The 14494-nt window shown below is 33.5% G+C and overlaps 1 protein-coding gene across 8 annotated transcripts in view; it reads left to right on the top strand.

Annotated features, from left to right (window-relative positions):
- Window positions 1-14494, top strand: part of Slc44a5 (solute carrier family 44 member 5) — a 339417-nt gene that overhangs the window by 308023 nt on the left and 16900 nt on the right. For all 8 annotated transcript variants that reach the window (XM_078026504.1, XM_078026502.1, XM_078026500.1 and 5 more), the window contains 5 exons: window positions 260-383; window positions 1702-1785; window positions 4600-4712; window positions 8794-8925; window positions 12317-12416. In XM_078026504.1, the coding sequence (XP_077882630.1) occupies window positions 260-383; window positions 1702-1785; window positions 4600-4712; window positions 8794-8925; window positions 12317-12416 (553 nt within the window). The remainder of the gene's footprint in view (window positions 1-259; window positions 384-1701; window positions 1786-4599; window positions 4713-8793; window positions 8926-12316; window positions 12417-14494) is intronic.

The raw sequence follows: 14494 nt of genomic DNA, 5'->3' as shown, positions 1-14494 counted from the left end.
TTATGTATCATATTTGTGGCAATTTGGTGAATATACTAAGTAAAATATAATATTTACCATGTATAAAATTGCCAAAAGATTTAGAACATAGCTTCAGATTGTGATCATATTTGCTTTCTATTTCAGCTTTAAAACTTCCAGAAAATCTTCAAATTATCAAGTAAAAAGGATTAGCTATCTATATTGAGCCATTTAAATACCTAGGACATCATGACAGAAATAGAAAAATGATTACCATAATTTTAATTTACTTTTACAGTTCTCCAGAGGTGTTTGCCTGACTTCTCAACCAAAAATGGCTCTTTAACTGTAGGAAATAAGATGCTGTTTGAAGATGGAAGTGGAAAAACAAGAAATGTACTAGAACTCAGGGAGGCTTCAAAGTATGTTTATTACATTTTCATTTTCAATGTTGATGCATCCTATTGTTGTATCCAATATTAAAGCTCCTGTAAGGTTAGGGGTTTTAGGAAAAGAATTATGTGTTATTATGAAATATACATATACATGTCACTTTAGATTGGAGAACTTGATATGTGTTCATTAAGAAAACCATGTAGCTAAAAGGAGAAAACAGAATGAATTAGAACAATGATGTTTTTCAAAATGGTCAAACCTTTCATTGTGAATAGGGGTAGAAATGTGACATAAGGAAATGTACTGGCACTATATCAAGTTTCTACGCGCTAACTATAATGCAGTAAATTAACTGTTTCTTTTGACTACACACATAATTACATTTCCCTGGATGCACATATTCACACACTTCAATGTGTGTAAAACATAACATGTACAGAGTATCATTGCGTAACTCAGTTGTAAAATTAATACTGAAAACTTGAGGTATTCTAAAATTGTTATTTCTCTTTCTTGAAAGACATTAGCAAGTAGTATAAAGGCATGATAATACAGCTCTTGCATTTTTAGAATAGCAACATAGGTGAATTTCAGAAAGAGTTATGTGAAATAACTCATAAAATAATAATAGAAGTATGATTTCATTGATATTAAATGAAAAAAGAAGCAAAACTAAATTTAATTTCCCCCATTAATTGATAATAAAAGCGTTAAATGAAAAAACAACTGGAAAATTATTATCGCAAGAGTCAGAGTAGTGGTGACTTTGGGGAAAGAGGGAGGTATTACAATTGGGTCATATGGAAAGGGCCGACAGTGTTGTATTATAGGAGTGTATTCACCTTGATTATTAACCAGATTGGACTCTAAGGATTTGTGCACTTTTAGGGGTGTGCCCCATCATGCCTTACTGCTCCAGTGCTGTCAGATGATACGAAGGAGAACTAAAGATGATATTCATTCTTGACTTTATGAATTTTATAAATTACAAACTGATCTTATTTAAATTTATTTCTTACAGTGAGGTTTCTGTAGTATTGAGGGCATATATACTCAATATATATATTGGATACACTAGAGAAGAATCTGTGCATTGTTCTCAAAAGCCTTGTTCTCTGTGTGTGCAGCTGTGGCCTCTTTGGCAAGCTTATCCACCTTTGAAGTTTTCCCAACTTTGCAGGTTTACTAAAAAGGTATTTCATGTGCCTAGAAAAAGAGTCACTGCTGATATGTGGTTTCTAAAAACATGTTTTGAACAGCAACTTGAAAAATCCCTTTTATCATAAAAACATTTCTGTTTAACATTGATCAAAAAATTATTAATTTTTCCTTCTTTGAATTCAGTGCTGTCAATAAAATCCTTGATGCAAGGTCAATTGGATCAAAAGTGTTTGAGGACTACGCAGTGACGTGGTATTGGATCCTCCTGTAAGTGTAGACACATAGGTGCTTCTTTTCCAGCCTCTTTCTGATTTCTTTTATAGACTGATTCTTCAAATTCCTTATTCTACAAGGTTGACTCAAATCTTTTAGTACCATTTTTTTCCAGTAGGGTGAAATGGGGCAAAGAAATATCCCCACTGTTAGCGGGAAGTTATAAAAATATAAATTTTACATTCTACACTGCTCATTCAAGCACTCACCTGCAGCAGTACCTGTAGGACTTCTGCGTCTATGATACTTGTGTGCTGCTCATCATGGTATAGTGTGTATGGTGTTATTTCTCTGGTTCTTTCTTCTCATTTGTCCCTACCTTGACCTCCAAAGTATTATTCTTATTTTTTCTAATATTTCCTTTCCACATAATAATTATCATCCTCATCATCAGAGGCATTGTAATTTATGAGAAGCTGAAAAAACATATGGAAGAGGGGATTTTTAATTTTCAAGTTTAAGATTTATATTCCAGAAACATTAAAGAAATGTAGCCACTGTCCTGAAGTAGGTAAATGTGATTGACATTCTAAGACTGTCATGACTGTCGGGCTCTTTGTCAGTTACCAGAGCTTAAAAGTTGCTTCTGTGCTTCCCTACTGATCAAGGAATGAAATTAAAACTTCTTTAGGTACTTCCAAGGGCCTTTATGATTTGGTTCACTTAGTTTCTCAGTGTCATCTCCATCCTTGTTCCTTAATTAACCACATATTTTAATATGTAAAATAATGTGCCTATCTTCAGACCATTCAACACATTTTTCCCCTTTTGTTTCTTTCCTGCCATATTCTTGTCTGAGTCCTGAATAGCTCCTCGTCATTCTTTAAAATCAATTTTAGTGTCACTTGTGAAACCTTTCTTATCTTCCCTAGGTCAATTAATTGTTTTAATTGTTCCCCTCTATTTTCCTCACACCCATTTTGAATGCACATGCAGGCACACATGCATTCCTTGACATACAAGTATCCACTTTTCTTCTACAAAGCACCTACCACTAGGTATTTTATCTACCTGGCTTTTTTCCTCTGATGAACTGTCTACTCTTTATAATGGTAATAATACCCAACTTATGTTTAGTTTTCTATCTCCTGACAACAGTTCTTGGAATGCAGTAGATTCACAAAATATGTGGGTTTGCCAAACAGTTATAAAAATACTTGGGGAGGGGCAAGATAGGTACAATATATTTAAGTGCATGGGGCTTGATAAAGTTAAAATTGTATTAAATATTACTGAGTAATTTTAGAGCTATAAAACAACAGTATTTTGTGAGATTTGCTCATTTCAATGCTTTGTCTTCAACAATTCCGATAATAATTTTCAGTGTGTTACGATACATCTCCATAGCAGACTTTGTAGTTTATGCTATCAATACTTGAACTGGTTTCCCTATTGTCAAGCTCTACTGTCACTTTCTGTGTTTTTTATTCATTTGGCTTTTCTACTCTCATCTAAACAAGTGTACATTACCATAGACTCTCAGTCCACCTCACCTAGACACACACTGAAACTCTGTGTACCTGGGTACCGCTCTTTACCACTATGAAATCAGCACCTGCCTTTACTTTCAGTTTTTCTGCTGCTCTCATCTGTTTAATTAATAAACAGCCATAGTAGTAATAGGCTGAGACTTAGTTTATTTTGTTAGAATGTTTATGAAAGAATTTAAAACACATAAAAAGTAGCTTTCTCCCCACCTCCTGGTCTTTTTTTGATTGTTCCCCTTGGACTATGCTATAGAATAATCCTTCAATTGTATTGAATATTTAAGTACCTATGATTCTAAGAGGGAATGTCTTTTGAAATTAAACACAGACTGCAATGTGTTTATCTGAAAAGGCAATCTTGATGCTGTGCTGTGCTCTATTCAGCAACAGTAATTATTAAGATTTTTTTAATTTAACATTTGAGACCATGAATTGGACCAATGTACCAGGGTTTTTCTGTTGCTATGATTGAAAACTTGCAGATAGCACCAGAGATGTCAGTTCTAAATGAAAGAGCCAGCCAGCTTACAATCTTAATGAATTCCCTTTGAGGAATTACCCTAGGGACTCCTTTAGAATCTGAACCCAGATTCTAATAGAAGCTTCTCCAATAGCTCAGTTAAACTCAAGGAAGAAATTAAAATAGAAAATAGTCCTTCATGATAAGGCTACATGGCCTAGGAGATGCTGAAGACTTACCAGTGGCCCACAGTTCACAGGGGACTTGGGATAGCTGTCTGGTGATGTCAGGCACAACAAATTACTCAAGATAATTATGTTATAGTGATAACAACCACAAAATTATGAGTTCAGGAACTAGGTAGTCAGTTATCTTTCTTGTCTTTCTAGTTCAAGTCTATTCTAGACATCCATGTTGTAGAAGTTTTCCATTAATCACCAGGTAGAGAGAGTAGCACAATCCACCATGCATATATTTTGTAATTTACTACCTAGGAAAGTAGCTGTGAAGCAAAAAAAAAAAAAAAAAAAAATAGGACATAACAACTGTGGCAGACAGGTCAAATTGTAGGTTGGAGGAATTGTATTTTTCCTAGACTGATGATTGATACAGTGCTTTGGTTTATCTTGACATGCAAAGATGCTCATATATAAAGTCCCTAATTTTCCTATATGAGCATCTTTGTGCCTAGGTAAACCAAGGTTGCTTATACTTTTTATCATTATAACTGTTTCTCTTTAGTCAGGTAAAATAAAATATTCTAAGCATTATTTTGAATAGAAATGGGTCTTGTCTTGATATTTTTATTATGTTATTTGCAGCACGTTGACTGCCATGTTTGTTGTGGGTTTTTCCCTCTAGAGGCCTATGTACTGCTATGATCCTTAGTTGGACATTTCTGATACTCCTCAAATTCATAGCTGGATTCCTCTTCTGGATATTTGCATTTGGTGTACTTGGAATTGTAGGATATGGTATGTATCAAACCTCTTAAAATCACCAAACATCAGAATAATGTTTTCTTTTTTCATTTGCCATTGTCAATCACCAGAAAGCATTTACTTGCTTTTGATTTGATTATTTTCTCCCCACAAATAGTGACATTTAAAATAATTATTAACCTTTAATATATTGTCTTTGTAACTTCTATTTAAAAGTCTTGGTTTTTTTTGTTGTTGTTGTTGATACTTGGAGCTCTAAATAACCCCTGCTCTTTTTTGGAGGAGAATCTAGGCATGTGATTCAAGCATCCTGTTATTGTCACCAAGAATGAAAGGGCAATAAAGCCTGCTATTGACTTCACCGACTTGTCTTAAGCAGCAAAAGAAATCTGAGATTGGCTATGCTACAACTTTGACAATGGAAAAAGAGAGAAAGGCAGTCAATATATACAAAGTGCCAATGAAGCAATCAATTTCAATTCTCTACTGATTCCTTAGATAGTGCTTACACAGCAAATAATCATGTAGCAATTAAGCTTAAAGCTACTTATGGTGAGGAAATGTCCAATTAGATTGGAAATTATAAGTAAATAAGACTGAATGCAGGTGACCTCTGCTACTGGATTTCTACATATAATGGGCAACCATTTCCTACTGAACAACCAGTTTACAAGGACATAAAACAATGTGGATGTGTCATACAAGCAAGGGGGAAAAAAAAGCAGACAACTTGTGTTCGAGGGCCCATGTGCAGCAAGGGAACAATTCTCACTGAGAACAAGTTAAGGGAAACACAGGAGAGTCTCCATAACTCTGGGATCATGAACATGAATTTAGAGTTTGGGGAAAAAAAAAAGAAGAATAAGAAAGAAATCCCAGATGCATGTCATATTAACAGTGTGATCCTCTGCTAGTACATAGTCTCTCTAATTCATAGTTTCTTCAACAATATAAGAAGTAACTGTGAACATAAAATACAATAATATATATACAGTACTTAGAAATCTGGTAGCATATAGCATATTTGTTCGGTAAAGACTATCTGTTCTTGTTGTCACTGTTGTTATTGTAAGGCAGAAATGTTATTGAGGGAAGAGTACTTGAAGTCCAGAGATCCTAACTTTTTAAAAAATCTATTTTTGGGTTCAGTATAGACTACAGTGAAACAAAAGTAGATCAGTGAGACCAGTAAGGTGGCATTTGCAGCAATCCATGTACTATGTGGGAAGCTCAGACCAAGATGCTAGCAATGGAGGTAGTCTTAATGGTTAACCAAGCTTTTTCCTGATGGATTGAAATACAGTTGTGATTTTTAAAAAGTGAGTGGAAGAAGAAAAATGAATCCACAAAAAGATATGAGATACAAGAAAGGATAGTGAGCAAAGAAAATAAATTGATAAACATATAGGTAAAGCAGCAAAGACCTTGCCTATTTAAGATAATAGTAATATCCAATTTAAAATGTACAGAACTAAAATATTGAGCAATAACCAGGAAGTGTTTATTGAGTAAAAACCCAAAATAATTAAGATCAGAGCCAAAATCAGTGAAATTGAGAATAAGCAAACAATACACAGGATCAATGCAACAAAGATCTTTGTATTTGAAGAGGTAAATAAGATTGACAAATCTTTAGCCAAACTAACAAAGAGAAAAAGAAGACTCATATCAACAAGATGAAAAAGGAAATATCACACAGACCCTTCTGAAATCCAGAGGATTATCAGAATCTATTTTGAAAATTCATAGTCCAATAAACTAGAAAATCTGGAAGACGTTGACAAAATTCTAGAAACATATGACCTGCCCAAATTGAATTTAGAAGATATAGGAAACCTAAACAGAGAAATATCAAGTTACAAATAGAAAGATTGAAATTGAAAGTCTTTCAAAAAAAAAAAAAAGCCCAGGACCTATTGGATTCTCAGCTGAGTTCTACCAGACCTTTACAGAAGAACAAAAAGAACTAATACCAGTCTTTCTTAAATCATTCCATGAAATTGAAAAGGGGGGAAATATACCCAAATACATTTTATAAAACCAGTATAAACCTGATACCAAAACCAGACAAAGACACCTCAAGGAAAGAAAACTGTAGACCAATATCCCTAATGAAAATGGATAAAAAAATTCTCAATAAGATGTTAGTAAACTATTAAAAAACATCAAGAAGATAATACTGCATGATCAAATGGGTTTCATTCCAGGGATGCAAGTTTCATTCACCGTATCCAAATCAATAGATGTAATTCACTACTTAAATAAAATGTAGGATAAAAATTATATGATCATTTCAATAGATGTAGAAAAGATCTTTGGTAAAATTCAACACCCATTCATGTTACAAAAAAATGGAGAAGCCAGGGATTGAAGAAACTTACCTAAATATAGTAAAGGCTATTCATGACAAACCCAAAGCCAAAATCATACTAAATAGAGAAAAACGAAAAGCATTTCCTTTAAAATCAGGAAAAAGACAAGACTGTGCACTCTCACTACTCCTATTCAATATAGTCCTTGAAACATTAATCAGAGTGATCAGGCAAGGAAAGGAAATCAAAGGGATATGACTAGGAAAAGGAAAAGTCAAATGAGAGGTCATTGCTGATGATATGATCCTATATTGAGAAAATCCAAACCTTCCACCAGAGGGTGGACAACAAATAAATGTGTGGACAACAAATAAAAGGTGTTCAACATCGTTAGCAATTAGAGAAATGCAAGTCAAAACTACACTGAGAGTTCATCTCACTCCAGTCAGAATGGCAGCCAACAAGAATACAAACAATAACAGATGCTGGAGAGGCTGGAGAGAAAAAGAAAAACTTTTATACTATTGGTAGGATTGTGAATTAGTACCACCACAGAAATCAGTATGGAGGTTCTTGGAAAGACTAGGAATGGAACTCCATGTAACTTAGCTCTATCTAAGGATAAATACTCCTCAGTATTTATCCTAAAGAATTAAAGTCAGTATACTATAGCATGCATACTCATGTTTATAGCAGCATAGTTCACAGTGGCCAAATTATGGAACCAGCCTAGATGTCCATCAGCGGATGATTAGATAAAGAAAATGTGGTATATAGACACAATAGAGTTTCAGCCTTTGCAGGAAGATGGATAGAACTTGAGAACATTATGTTAAGCAAAATAAGCCAAGTTCAGAAAGACAAGGGTCATATGTTTTCTCTTATGTGTGGAAGTTGGGAAAACGGAAAAGAAAGGTAGGCAGGAGAATCTCATGAAAATTGAAAGGAAATCAGTAGAGGAAATCAATCAGGCAATGGAAGGAAGAGAAAGAAAGTGGAAATACCTGGGAATCATATTGGCCAAATTGTTATACTGTGTGCATGTATGAATATGTAATGATAAATGCCACCATTGTGTATAATTATCATGCACCAATAAAAATATGAGGAAAAGACAGATATACAAGATGGAACTCTATGTTATTTACAAAGTTACACAAAAGAAAGTACAATATTTGAAAGTGTAAAGATGGGTAAAAAAAATACTAGCAATCATTAAACAGAAGAAAGCTTTAGAAACTATAATAGTATCAGATGATACTTTTAAATAAAATACCTTATTAAGGAGAAAAAGAATTAAATTAACTAAAATAATATCAATTCTAAACTTTTATTCTTAAGATAGCCTCAAGGCTGGGATATGACTCAGTGGTTAAGCACCCCTGGGTTCAATCTCCAGTATAAAAAAAAAAGTCTTGAAATTCCTAATTTATAAGGATAAATAAGTTAATAAATTGGTACTGAGTGTTGAATTGGGTTGAATCTCTCTCCCAGAGAGATTTTAGCACATTTCCTTACTGAACAAATATGCCATAACCAGTTCCTATTGATAGACATTAAGGTTGTTAGTAACCAAAAATACATTTAAAGTCAGAGTTATCCACATAAATACTGAAAACCTGTGAAATACAGAAGCAATTTAGACTTTTAGATCCAAATAAAATATTTACCACGTAAATATGAATCTTACCTTTGTAGAAATGAGCATACTGACTAGTTTCACATAGTTATGTGTGATAAGCATATGGCTTCTAATTCAGAAAATAACATTTTACATTAATGCATTTTTCTTTCTTTTCAAGGAATATGGTACTGTTACGAGGAATACAACAATCTTCAGCACCATCCAAATTCTACACTGACTATATATGACATCGGGATTGAGACAAACATAAGCATGTACTTTAAATTGAAACAGACATGGTTCTCATTTTGTGAGTGGATTTTAAAAACTAATTTTGTTATCATAATAATTAAAAGATATCTCTTCATGTAAGGAAAGCGTGGGTTGGTGTAAACTGTTAAATACATTTCCCACTGATGGAATTACAGGTAAATGTCTGCAAGCTATAGCAAATGGAAAAGTCATTGAGGAGAATTTATTGTATGATCTAAGAAAATATTACTTTACAAGGATCACAAGTCATTTGCCTTCAACTTAAAATGGTTGGGTTTTGGGTGTTTATGGACAGTAACCTGATATCTAAGAAAGATTTCATAAAGAAATAAAAGGTTGATCTTTCAAACTTGTTTAAGTAAAAAGAAAAAATAAGAAACTTTTTCTCATAACAAGACATTTGAACTATTATAGGAATTTGAGCAATAAGTAACTGAAAACAAATGTACATTTTAAAATGTTTGTTCAGATTATTGAATTAGTTAAGGGTAATATTAATTTTTAAAGCAAAATTTCCAAGATGACTTTAGTCTTATAGAATGGTTTTATTATAATATTCCTTTCACTTCAGAGATTCATGTTCTTTAATCAAGATTTTAATTATCTCTAATTACATGTTGCTCCAAAAAAATTTCCTTTTTATATTGCTCATTTTGCTCTTTACCATGTTCAGGGAGGTCTGATAAGGAGTCCAGAAAGAACCTCAGAAGGGGAAACATACAGTGACACACCATGATTCCAGGCATAGGTCCCTTTCCCCCATATTTGAAAATTTGATTTTGTCTCTTTATTTAAGAATATTTAGCCTTTTTTATTTATATATGACAGCAGAATGCATTACAATTGTTATTACACATATAGAACACAATTTTTCATATCTCTGGTTGTATACACAGTATATTCACACAGGTTCAAATCACATAACCAGAATTTTATTTGTTTATACCATTAGGCTACTCTCCCTGCAACCAGAAAACAGACACATCTCATCTAGAACAACACTCTCCTGGTGTCAAAGCAAAGGGCAGCAAGATTATCAAAGAAAAGCTTTTGAAGCAAAGGGGTTCAGACGGTCTTGGGAGACGGTTTCTTTATGAGGATGCCAACCTTGATGACCTAGCTCTGTAGCACACAAGTCCCCACCAGGTTCTTTTTGTCTTCCAAATTCAATTTTTCTTAGACAGGATTTTATCAAAATGTCAAATTCTTACTTGTCGACTTCCCATTTCTAACTCTCATGAAGACTATTTCCCTTCACTTACATGTTTTTCAAATATGTTGCAGAAGAAGAGCTTCATTTACAGATTTTATTTTTAACTACGAAAACCATGCAACTTATGAACTGCATCCTCATTCCTTATCTGGAATTTGAGTGATTCCATATCTTCTCATTGATCCCTCCCCCTTACTATTATCTGTCCTTTCTAAAGGGAACATATTTCACTCGTTATGTATTGAAACCTTTAGTTCTTCTCTTCGATGGGTCTCAGTCGCAAATTTGGAAAAATTAAGAGCGATATTTTTAGGAAAATACAGAGCTTTTCTTTTTCTTGAATTTGCAAGTGTAACAATATGAATCTCTTTTTAAATGAGTCTGTGGCTTCATAATTGATCAGATATTAATTGATTACTTTCTCTGTGTTTGGCAAAATTCTAGGTACCAGAGAAAAAAAACATACATGTGAAATTATTAAGAAAAACACTAAAAATAAGCATTTACAAATAAAAAATTATAATTTTATGAGTCCTTGATCATGTTGGAAGATAGTTCTATTCCTCTCTGCTATTAACTTCACGACCCTGGGTAGCTTTCTTATGCCCCAGGTTCTAATCTTCCCCTCTGTTAAGTTACAGAGTTATAATATCAGTTCTATAGGATATCAAATATGTTTATATTACTTACTCTTATTCAGACATAAGAGGGCAACATAGTACATAAATTCAAAAGACATTTAAATTTCTCTAAGGTACCCATTTTGATATTTTCACTTTCTTATTATAAATTTAATATACAATGTTCCTTAATGCAATTTCAATATGTCATTTTCTTAGGTTTATCAGAAGATAACAGTTTTAGCATAAAGTAGCTATATTCCACAATTTAAGAATGAAATTAGTGTTTTAAGAGAATAAAATGTGCATGAAAGTATAAATACATAGCTTCACTAAAAAAAGATGTTGAAGCAAGATGATACTTACATAAGCTCCTCCTGCAGCTCCAAGTTAACTCATTTTTACTTACTTGGAGATCTTACCTGATGTGTGATATGATATCAGAATGTGTTATCATAATAGAATGAATAATGAGCTGTCCATCACTGAATGTGCTCAAGCATGAATAGAACACCTAGCAAGGAGATTATAGTAGGGATTCCTTCCTGGGTAGGATTTTAAGTTTCTATAAAGTTTCTTTTATACTTTTCGGGTCTATTATTAGTAGTACTATATTTTCTTGATTTTATGATCCATACCTTTCTACTTTTAACATTTCTGAAATCAGAATGCATATTAAAATTATTACTTTCCCTAAAATTTTGTTGCTAAATATTCATCTCAGAATTGAGGACATGATAATTGAGATTATGTAGAATTAAGTTTTAACAAACCTAATTTAGCTAGCTAAAGAGAAAAAAACTGAAACAAGCTCTAGGGGTGGAGGAGGGGGCTATTTATTATAAAAATATAGAAGTAGCTCATCAAACTCAAAAAAGGAGCTGGATGTTCAAATTTAATCGCATCAAGAAAAGAAAAAGTCCCAAAGAACTCAAATTTCCCTCCCTTTATTTTTTTTCTTTACACACATACATGTTATTCTTTCTTTGATGATTCTCTTTCTTCACATAAAGATAGATTTGACACAGTTCACTGAATTTGTATTACCCTCAGTTCAAGAGGCTTATAAACTTCAGGACTAAACTAAGTTCCCTTAGTTTTGATTCTAAGATGTTTATTGGCCAATTTTGATTGTATTTACACTCCAGTTCCATCAATAGTGGTGGCTCTGGTGGGTGGAGTCACAAAATAAAAATGTGGTAGCCAAGAGACTGCTCTGACAGCAAGGATAGTTGAGAGACATTGGAGCAAGGTGAACAGCCTAAAAAGTTCTTCTGTCATAGTTTCTTACCATGGAAGGAAACCCTTCCTTCTTAATTGCCTATTTCTCAATTTCTACAAGAGGTGTGAAATGTTTTCATGGATAAAGTGAAGCCTTTTCAACTGATATGTTTAAACTCTAGCTAAAGGTGTTAGTCTGAATTTCTTAGTATATCATGCAGGTGTTAAAACTGACTCAGAAGGTTGGTATTTTGGAAAGGCCGCACGTTTAAATTATAAAGTGTCAGAAATGACAGAAATAATCTTAAAGCACAGGTCTAACTTTTGCGGAGGAAGTTTGTTTTTGTATTGATTTTTTTTTCCCCTGTTCTAAGTGATAATACTCATCATCGTTGAAGTGATTGTCATCATCTTGCTGATCGCCTTCAGGAGACGAATCCGGGTCGCCATTGTTCTGCTGAAGGAAGGGAGCAAGTAAGGCTCTCACTGTAGAAACTCAGTCAGTGAAGTCAGCCACTGCTAGTTGCACTCCCCACACAGTTTTTTCACTAAGAAGACTCCTTAAAGAAAACTATTTTCCATCCAGGAGGACTCTTACTAGAAAATTCACCACTAACAATCCCTTTTTGTTTTTTATTTTTATTTTTTTGTGGTGCTGAAGATTGACTCAAGGGGCACTTACCCCTGAGTCACACCCCTAGCTCATTGTTATTTTTTTTTTCAAATTTTAAGTGAGGGTTTCTCTAAATTGCCAAGGCTGATCTCAAACTCAAGATCCTCCTGGTTCAGTTTTCCTAGTAGCTGGGATTATAGGTGTGCACCACCACACCGAGCTAACAAATCCTCAGTTATTACAGGGTAAATAGGATACAATCTGTCTTGTCCATGTATCAATATTTTTTGAGCACCAAGTGTATATTAGAAGAATAAAAGGTTAAAGTTCTATATAAGAGCTATATTACAGGTTATATTATATCCTTACTGTGTCATATATTAACATTAATAGTTGAGATGTTTTATAGAACTTAAATCACCATGATTCTATAATTCAATTATATGCTATTATCATTTATATATGATTGACAACATTTTCTAATGGAACAATTTTAGCAGCACCAGACTACTCATTCTGTAAGGCTCATGATTCAGGAACACAGAGCCATTTTTATTTTTAAATATTATAAAATAAACACTAAATCTTTCATAAAATTCATGCTGGGAGGTAATAACACCTATAGTTTATAAACTATTCCAGAAGGTCACTTGAGGATAACATTTACTCTAAATTTTTGAATAATGCATGGAAGAAACAAGGAGAACATTCCTATAAAGCCAATAGCACACTCTTTACTTAGGACGATGGAAACTAAGTTGTTAAGGACCAAGAACCAAAATTATTTTTAATCATCTTTAAGAACTATTGTAACCAAACTGCCACATTATTATAATAATAATAGTGCCACCTGAAACCAGTGGTTTAAATAGTCAACAAGCAGTTGGTTAAACTCTCTCTCTTTTTCCCACAATAACTGTTGCCCTATCATTATCCACTGAACACCACTGATTTGCTGGGTTTATTTCTTAAATAGTATGTTATTGTGCAGTTCATGGTAACATGCCCCACTTGTTATGACCCTAAGTGTGTGTGTGTGTATGTGTGTGTGTGTGTGTGTGTGAGTGTGTATGTTGTGTGTGTGTGTATTGAAGGGCTAATACTACTGTAACAAGTTGATAGCTTGCTCAAGGGAAAATAAAGACTGGAATGAATGCATATGCAAATTCAAAGTAAAATTAAGGATACACAGTAGTTCACTTGAAATCAGTGTATCAAGAAAAGAGAGAACAATATAGCTTAAATAGTGAAGGAAAGGTAACAAATGCCAAAGAACTGAGACAGGTCAAAGCATCTGCAGCAGTAAGATTCCCATCATATTTTTAAATGGTACATCAAACTGTATTCTGTCATATTCTAAAATGGTCATTTGTAAGTAGTAGTTAGAAACAGCACAGCTAGAATAGTGAACATTTTACAAACCATATCCTATGAGGAAATCAAAGAAATGATTATCCAGGAGAAAAAAAAAATGGATATGGAGTTACTTGAAGGGTTGCTATGGCAAAAAATGGTGGTAATTGACCATGAACATTTCTTCCTGGAAATAAGTTGCAAATAGTTAGAAAATGCAGAATTTCCTAATACTTTGTCAGGAAAATGGAATGAATGGTATCATGTAAAAGTAAATTTCCAACACTCAATGTTTGCAAATGAATTCATTTGAATATAACAGAAGGGGTTTTTTGTTGTTATTATTACTGTTTTTGTTTTTGTTTTTTTTTTTTTTTGTTTTTTTTTTGGTTCCAGGAATTGAACCCAGGGGCACTTACCTACTGACTCACACCCCCAGCCTGTTTTGTTTTGTTGTTGTTGTTGTTGTTGTTTTGAGACGGGGTCTTGCTAAATTGATGAGACTGGCTTTGAACCCACAGCCCTTCTGCCTCAGCCTCCTGAGCTGCTGGGATTACGGGTATTCATCTCTGCACCCAGCTAGGTA

The sequence above is a fragment of the Ictidomys tridecemlineatus genome, chromosome 11 (assembly GCF_052094955.1).
Source record: "Ictidomys tridecemlineatus isolate mIctTri1 chromosome 11, mIctTri1.hap1, whole genome shotgun sequence".
NCBI lineage: Eukaryota > Metazoa > Chordata > Mammalia > Rodentia > Sciuridae > Ictidomys > Ictidomys tridecemlineatus.
This window is presented reverse-complemented; position numbering and strand designations above follow the sequence as displayed.